This window comes from Dermacentor andersoni, chromosome 1 (assembly GCF_023375885.2).
Source record: "Dermacentor andersoni chromosome 1, qqDerAnde1_hic_scaffold, whole genome shotgun sequence".
In the NCBI taxonomy this organism is placed as follows: Eukaryota; Metazoa; Arthropoda; class Arachnida; order Ixodida; family Ixodidae; genus Dermacentor; species Dermacentor andersoni.
The window spans coordinates 122053326-122062491 of NC_092814.1; the positions used below are offsets into that span (position 1 = coordinate 122053326).

Consider the following 9166-nt stretch of genomic DNA (forward strand, 5'->3'; position numbering starts at 1 on the left):
AAGTGGACGTTGTGGTCAAATCATTTAAGAAGTGCTCAATCACAAACCACTTCGACGGAACGGAAGATGGCCTGCTGTGCGACACCGAAAGCGGCGGTTCAAGCGGTGCGACGAACTCGAGTGGCAGTGATAGTAACTCAGCATCCGACACAAGCGGCGGGTTCACTGTCTGCACCGATTTTTCTTTTGGATGTTTGCAAAATAAAATTTTATTTCTCGCACCCGTCTCGTCGTGATGTCGCAGCGAAAAGAGGGAGGGGGGTCATTCTAGATTTCTCGAATCTAAGCACCCCCCTCCACTTTGGGCATCGCGATCCTGAAAAAAATGGGGTGCTTAGAATCGAGTAAATACGGTATTAATATTTAGTTTTCGCACGCACCGGAGCGCCACGCATTTCGGAGGCAATGCCAGCCCTTTGCGGGCGCGCCGTTAGATGGCGCAGTGTGTCCAGAGGGACACGCAAGGGAGGAGCCCGGCTACAGTGCGGCTCATACGCACCGGCGCGCCACCGGTGCAGTCTCGGAGCCCACGCAGAGGACTTCGCGGCGCCGCCGCTGGATGGCGCGGCGTGTCCAGAAGGACAGGCCGTGGGAAGAAAGAAATCGGAAGGGAAAATCTTTACGATAACACACAGGGCAGTGCCTTGATATTTGAGGCTCGAGCTGGTTGCCTATAAGGACAAAATATACCGGAGCAAATATTCGCAACAAGATGAGGCATGTGTCTGCTGCAGCAAAAATCCGGAGACCACTCAGCACATCCAAATGGAATGCGAAGGCTCACCAAGTGATGCCCATAGGTAACGCACGCCTTCCTGAAACGCTTGAACTTAAAAGTGGACGGAAGCATCAACCCGTCAGCAGCCGAGATGAGCAAGAGAGGTTTATAGTATTGGTGGAAAAAAGCGGGGAAGAGATCGGTTCGACGAGATCCATTACTGGCGTAGGTATCGGTACCAGGTAGATAGAGAAGTTTTGACGAAGAGAGAAAATATTAATGAGATGCATACAAAAATACTAGAATGAAAAGAACGTAAACATACCTGATTCACTCGAGCAGGCTAGGTTACCATTTGTCACCACCCAGTTTTAATGGGGATGCCAATATATCATCATCATCGAAGCGCGAGAAAGGAGCCTGGCTGGAGTTCTCGCCTCATACAGACGAATTTCGGCTATTTGCATACTTGCATCGTATATGAGATCTACTCAAATTTTTTATTCACGGCAGAGGAAAATTATAGAAACGGAAGTTTCTAGCAAGAACTACCGTTACCATAATTATGCAAAATAATTCGCAATGTTATCCAATGTTCAAAACAATGACAGAAAGTCAATATCACACACAGCAAGTCCCGCGGTGTGTCGCGCATTATTTCCAGTATCGCTTGCAGTAAGCGTTCGCAGTGGCGCGTGATCAATTTGTATTGTGAACAATACTGTCGGGCTGGAATATTCAAGGTTCACTTTGTACGTAGACATTCGAAGTGAGGCCCGTGTCAAGAACTCGATGGGAGAGCTCAAAGATTCAGCATATACGCTTAACCATGGTGCAGGAACCCGTTTTTGATGTGATAACTTGCCCGACTGTCCCGCAAGCTTCTTCTGCAATTTTTGTCAAAATATCTATTCAGGATATGCAAAAAAGTCGCAGTTTCTCCTGAAAGGTTAAGCATCGATTGCGATAGCAAACTAGTGAGTAGCTATATCAAGTAAGGATAGTAGTATTATGGTCCGTGTAAACTTGTAAACATGGGCACACTAACTAAATTACCAAGCATGGTGTCACGCGCGCACAGGAAAACATGTACGCATGTGACTCGATGACCGCGGAAACTCGCTGTCAAAACGCTGGCGGGAGGAAACGCGGCAGCAGCAGCGAGTGAAATGACATTCGTGCTGTCTATCGCTTTAACTAAAAGTGAGAGCCGAGAACACACAGCACGCACAAAGCTACGAGCCGCCGACGCACCTAGACTCTGCCCCCCACGCAGATCGCTCTCAATATACGGCTGGACGACCGCGCGTAGCCGCCACATGCGTAGTTGCAGCCGGAGTAGAACACCCCCCCCCTCCTTCCTTTCGCCCCTCCACCCGGTGCCTCGCAACGTTGGGTGGCTTGCGCAAGACGGGAGACGGCGCGCTTCCTGCCGGCTTTGTACTGCTTTGTTCTCTTCCGCGCGGGCGAGATCGAGCCATCATCGTCGGCTTCCCTCGCACGCCTTCACTCGCACATACAGCGTAGGGCGCGCGGCGATGCTGTTATCGCCCTTGGGCTCTATACGGAACCTCACGGCGACGGCGACCCCGACGGTGGAAATGCGCTTGGAGTGTCCATATAATTGCTATCGCAATAAAATAGTTTGTAGCACGGAAGAAGAATTTCCCGATAGACACATGCCTTGTACTCTAGCTTTGATAGTGCAGATGACCGAAGAGTTGGAGATCAAACCAGGGGCACTGTAACGTAAAGCTATTCCAAGCTTTTCTATTTCAATTCTGCAATCAGCCCTCCGCAATCTGTAAAAAAAAACTTTTTTGGACCACGTCTACTACGCCCGTCATGCGACGTCACGAAAACCACGATCGCTCCCAATCTGACATGACGTCTACACACTGATTATGCATGGTTCGACCGAACGAAAGAAAAATAATTATTTCTGATTTGACGCCTTTTCGCCGTAACCCTCTGCTATTGGTCAAAATGTTTCAAGCTGCACCCACTTCACCTGCCTGTCACGGGACGTCACAAAACCGCGCTAACTTACCGCGTTAAGGTGACGTGTACACGTTAAAGATGCATTATGCCGAACAAAACTGAATTTTTTTTCTGAATAGCCGCAGGTTGTCCCGATCAGAAAAGAATAAAACATGGCTGCCGCCGATCGCTCATGCACTGGTTACTCGCACCTGCCGGAGAGCATGGGTTTATTTGCGTATAATAGACAGTTTTAGAATAGTGTTTATCGCCTTACGCACGTTAAACGTAATCACCTTTGTGGTACGTTATGGTGCGCGCCCTTTCAATATAGAATAGAATTTATTGATAGGAAAGACAGAGAGGTCGACCTGAGCTAGTGCGCTTTAGTCTGCTACTCTGCACTGGGGAAGAGGGAAGGGGAGTGAAAGTACTGGGATGAATGATGATGATAAGAGAAATGGTGAGTGCTTATGTACATGAGACTTGCTTATGTACATGAGTCTTGCTAGAGCCGCTCGTCGAGCTTAGTGTCCTGCAGAAACTTCAACAACACTTTAGTTCCACGCATTGAAGTTGCAGTGTCAGGCCATGGGCCGAGGATAGCTTCCTCCGACAGTGGTTGCCTGCCAACGCTGGCTAGGAAACTTTCTAACGTCCTTCGCTCCAGCACATATGCTGGGCAATCACACAGTATGTGTTCCAGTGTTTTAGGCACCTGGCAGTGTTAACAATCAGGGCTGTTCGTTTGGCCGATGAGGTGCGCGTAGCGACGGGTGAAAGCAACGCCCAGCCGAATCCTGTGTAGCAATGACGTTTTGCTCCGCGTAACCTTCGGGGGTATTTAAGTCAAGACAATCCATTAGCAACCATCCTGCTGTAGCTATGCCGACGCGTCTCGTTAGGCCTACGGGCGCCTGAATCGCCGAACGATTTCAGAAATTGGACGTGCTATGCGCTCATAACTAACGTTTCAGGTGAGTTTAGAGAAAGCGAAAGCTCATTTCAGTACTTACTGGCCATCAACGCGAGTTAGAGCGCAGCCATCACGAGAATTCAAGCTGAAGCGGGAGCCATGGGGGCCGCCATGTTCGACAACGCTATTTCTTAACGTATACGTAAACATTCGAACGTTAAACTCGCCAAATAACATACGTTATCATAGCGGACGTAAACCGCAGAAACCCAATAACGTTCAGAGCATGCGCAGCGATGACAACTCGATTTCTTTATGTACGTAATGCGTTTCCGTTTGGTTGCAAACGCTAAACTAAAGCTGTCTAATAAAACGCTTTGCGGGGCCGTATAACGTTATCGAGCCCTTTCGGCACGTATTGGCCTCGAGCTCCACCACTGGAAAAGCTGGCGCCACCGTCGGCGTGACGTGCTATGAGGGATCACGTGGACATAGCGGCCGCGTCGGCTGCTTCGGGAGCGCCGAAGGGAGCTGAAAACGAGAGTTTCAATTCCCTCGTAAGCTGCGGTCCTCATTTAGTGGCGAGATTTTCCCGCTTCGAGTGTCTCCTTTAGAACGCTTGAAAGCACTACAATAGGTAGTGGCTGCCTTTGAAGGCGCGCAACATGGTAGGCTACTTCTCGGTCCCGCAATGCCGGACGTACGCAACGGAGCCCGGTGTGAGCCTTATTCACACGTAGCCGCAGGACAAGCTGCGTGAAGCTTGGCTCGCGAAACATATAACCGGCAAACAGTCATCGGCGACAACTCGGGTATGCAGCAAGCACAGACGCGAGGAAGATTTCTGCTACGGCGCTGGGTCTGCGATCTTCGGAAAACGCGCACTGAGACGTCGCTCGAGTCCGCTGCCCGACTAATGTCATGATGGTTTGGTCGATGAACTTGTCGGTGCTATAGATACTGGCAAGTTCACTGGAGTGGAAAGGGAGCGTAAGAAGCACATTATAAAAAAGTATGACATAAGGTCATGTTTGTGTTATGAAGTAACGCACTGGATTATAAAAAAGAAGCAGCGGGAAATCGCACGCTGAGAACACCGATAAACATACAGTGCGACGCAACTCGAGAAATAATATTGAAATGTCCAAGAATTTAGAGGAAGAAAAAAGATTGAATCGTCGCGATGGCATATCCCCGTAGGCGTCGAAGTCTCTACAATGAAATTATTTTTGAACAGCTCTGATAGCGCCCGTGCACGCAACAGTGGTTGCTTGTATACTGTCAAATGCTCATATTCTGCGGCCTAAAGCTCATGGCACGGTGCGAAAACGCGCACGCGGCGAAAGCGAAACAGTGCGGGGACAAGCGTGCAGACGCGCAGTCGGTCGCTGCGAATCTGCGATCGCTGCATTGAGGCTTCATTCTATTACGCTCCATTTAGTTAACGAACACTATAAGGACATAGTTCACACAGCTTGCTCTCAGCGTTTACCTACCTTTCACGCAAGAAGCCGGTTCGGGAGACTCCATCGCGGCGACCGCGCGCAGTGGCGTTCACTGTACGTATTCGGTAAAGAGATAGCGTCTGTAAACGATTCTGTGCTTTCAGTTTGCCCAAGATTATTATTTAGACAGTAAAAAACTTCTCTCGTTTCGAGAGCACTTACACAAATGTCCGGGAGAGCTCGCGCATGGTGTTTTTTGTAAGCGCTGACAGCAAAACCTATGAGGAGCGCGCCGCGTGATCCCTCATACTACGCCAGCGAGACGCTTCCGATAGATGGCGACTCCGTAACTCCTCGCCGCCAATACGACATCGCTCTGCCAACTCTGCTGAGCATCCGTTTTAGCGGTATTTTCGCCTATCCGTTGCACGCCGCCGCAATTTTAGACAAGCCACCTCAAGCTAAGAAAGGGAAAGCGAACCAATCGCAGACGCCGGCACCTCCCTCTTCATCCGGTTATCTATTTTCACTGCGCTGGCTCGGCCCCATCGAAACCCTCTCCACTTGAGCGTGCTCCTCGCCTTTTGTGAGACAATTAAATAAGAAAAAGTCGCTCAATGTAGTCAATGTTATTCGTTTTGAAAGCAAACAAAGGTGATCGCCTATAAACGAAGAGAGCTTTTGGTTGGGCTGTTCAGGCAACGCTGCGGATCAGCGCCCGATGCTTACGTGGGGGGTTATGTAAATTTGAGGTCAGGAGATTGGAATGAAAACATATTGCAATACAATAATAGGGCCCGAGAACACATACCACAGGACCGGCGTCGTATGTGTTGTTTGTCGGCGTCTTTCTTTGCGCCTTTGATTTCCTCAAGTCTCACCAACTCTCTCAAATGAAGATTATACTTGAATAGGAAATAGGGTTTGGGAACTGGCGTCACAGAGTCTCTAGGACAACACGGCGATAGCGCCGCGGATGCAGCTCAGGAAGTTCTTATAACAAATATTTCTGAAAAAACTCCGTGAAAAGCTTGCACAATATAGATAGTTATCTGCATCGCATCCTGATTGCCGCATGATGCTTTGTACATTGAAGCTGTATATGACTAGCCGATTTGTACGTCCGTCCGTCCTTCTGTCGGTCGCCTGTACGCCGAAAACTCCTTCGGCACAACCCCATGCGCATGCGTGAAAAAAAAAAAAAAAAGAAAAAGGATAGAGAGGCGCGCGATTAGCCAACACCACCTTAACAGCACAAGGCTTGTTTACTCCGATCCATGACGTCACGCTGCCTGGCCCGAAATTTCCAATGACAAGGCTGGCGTGATGAAGGCGGTGACGTCAAACATGTTGCCTACTCGGGGGCATCCACATTAGATTCTATGGCAGCCGGGGAAGGTAACATGATTTCATGGCCTTCACTCTACGAAAAGTTTACATCCTTTGAGTCGTATCTTGCCACACAACAATAAACGTCATCTGTCTTGTCCGCATTTCCTTTCTTTAACGCTGCGAGCCCGGTACTTCCCAGTGATGAACGGCATGCGCGTTATCAGCATGGCATATAACATTGCCGACAGGAAAGTAGAGGGCGCGGCGTTTTCAAGAAAGGAACCGCAAGCAAGGCAGATGACGATTATAGGTGTGTGGCAGATATACACCCCAAAGGGTGTAAACTTTTTTTAGAGTGTTATGCTATCTAGGTGGTGTTGGATTAGCTGCGCCAGTAGTGACGTCGTTACTATCCGTCGCAGCCGAGCGCGAGCACAGCAGTTTCTCTCCGGCTAAGAAATGGTTTCTTGCGTCATACGCACTCCTGAGGACCAGGCAGCTTTTGATCAGCAACGCCGCGAGCAGAACCGGGAACAAGCTCGTCTATACCGCGCCGATGCTGCAGCCCTGGCACAAGAACAGGTTCGTGCAGCCGAGCGCAAGCAGCAGCTGTGTACTGGATCTGGCAGCCTACCAAGCAGTCGTTTAATGAACCGCCGGGGCCGCACGTTTCAGCTTTGCTACTTAACCATCTGTACGGAGTGCTTGGGCGGTGATCTTTATGTTCTTGATTTTTTTCTGAAAGAGGGAAACAGTACACCAGTCTCTGCTCTTTGGATTATTTCTTTGTTCAAATTGAAATACACAGTATGTAGGAGAACTCAACACCGGATGGTGTCGGCACCTATAATGATTTCCATTTCGTCGTCGTTTTTCAGCGTTTTCTGATGGAAATCGGGTCATCTGTTTATATCTATTAATTTTATTTAATTCTTTTATACGATTTCTGTTTCAACGAAGTACGGAGGCAAACTTTCAGAAAGGCTTATGAGAAAAGTACAGATACATGTGGCAATGTCAACTTTCCTCATCTTCTTTCGTAATTTTTTTTGAGTAGTTAGGCATTTAGGCTACAAGTATGTATACTTTGCAGTTGGAATGATATGCGCACGTAATTCAGCTTGTCAGAAACAGCGTGTGGCCAACCTTCCCGCACGTGGTCTTGCCTTGCCTGCTTTACAGAGTTTTACGATACATATACTGCTGCTATTCCATTTCTACGCAGTGGACAAAACGCTTGTGGCCTTCGTTTCGAACCTGTGCTCTAGATACTTTAGCCACGTGCAATTTTCACGCACTTACATCGCTTTCCGCAAGTCGTGCACATATCACGCGCCATATTCCACACGCGTCATCAGATGGTAACAGTAGAAAGGCACTGGTAAATTGCGGTCTTATGGGGAAAGTGGGAAAGTTCGCAAATTGTAAGAAATCAGAAGAAAAATTCAACGAGAAAAGCCGTAATTAAATGCACTAACCCGATGCTCCTATTTGTAGTTTTAATCATTGAAGGGTATGTATGTATGTATGTATGTATCTATGTATGTATGTATGTATGTATGTATGTATGTATGTATGTATGTATGTATGTATGTATGTATGTATGTATGTATGTATGTATGTATGTATGTATGTATGTATGTATGACGCAGGCACTGTTTTTTCTACTTACGCAGTAGAACGTACGCGATTAAACAAGGTCGCAGCGGTGTTAGAACAAAATATTAGTTCAATCTCCTTTTCTAGTCTCGAGGTGGGTATACTCTCAATAACATTCTCCTAGCTGAAGAAGTACCGCGCTTCTCAGCGCATGCATGTCACAAGGAACTGTCACGTAAACAATCGTGTAACGAAGTGGCGGGTAAGAAAAAAAAACAACAGCGGGCAAGGCGGCGTATCCGGTAGGCAGCTGCGCGTGCGGACGAAGGGCGCGCATTTCGCGGCTTCGGGTTTTTATCCGGTCCGGAAAGGGGAGCCGCCTTCACTCACCGTGCGCCGAGGCCGCGTACGGGAGGCGCATGAAGGTGGCTATGCCGCCTGGTCGCGGGCAGTCGTTGCCCGACAGCGGCTGGTTCAGGTTGGACCCGTGGCGTCGCCCCGGCCTGTCTCGCAGGTGGCCGGCCAGCCGCCGAACCAGCAGCAGGGCCCGCATCGCGCGTTTCACCGCCTGTTGTTGCTGCATCGCCAAACCTGCGTCAGAGCGCCGCGCAACGCTCGTGTGCGGTGCCTATGCGCGCGAACGGCAACGTAAACGGAGCCTGGCGTGATGCCGCTCCTCGCCCTCGTCGCCTGCGTCGCACGCCGCCAAGCGACGGCGTCTAACCACCAGCTGGACAGGCGCCCGCTTTAGGGCGGCGGGGCGGAATGTTCGACGCGCGTGTTTGGACGCGGTGCAATATAATGCACGCTACATAGCGCGGAGACCGTGCTCGAGCTCGCCAGGGCTCTGATAACGCACGTCGATAAGCTAGCTCTGTTCAGGAGACACGATAAACACAGTGCACGCGCCTTCCTCCCGTGCGGCGCGGGCTGAAGGCTGGTGCTGGCATTCCTATGGCAATCGTATGTTGTTGCATATGAAATAACAATTTGGTGCTGTAGCTAGACTGCACTGGGCTCATGGTATTGGCTTCACGTCCTCCGTTGTTATTTTTTTTTTCTTCGCAGCGCGTTCTTCGTCGCGGAAGTTTTAAGCAGAAAGAAAGAGAGAGAGAGAGTATTTCAGCGACTTCAGTGGGCATCAGCAGTATTCAGCCAACGAGATGGCGCAGACGG

At 49.4% G+C, this 9166-nt stretch overlaps 1 protein-coding gene across 1 annotated transcript in view; it reads right to left on the reverse strand.

Annotated features, from left to right (window-relative positions):
* The window catches only part of LOC126544025 (guanidinobutyrase-like), a 29795-nt gene extending 21036 nt beyond the window's left edge, over positions 1–8759 (reverse strand). Inside the window, exon 1 of the mRNA XM_050191210.3 lies at positions 8381–8759. Coding sequence (XP_050047167.2) covers positions 8381–8573 — 193 coding nt within the window. The 5' untranslated portion in view covers positions 8574–8759. The remainder of the gene's footprint in view (positions 1–8380) is intronic.
* Between the last annotated feature and the right edge of the window lie 407 nt (positions 8760–9166).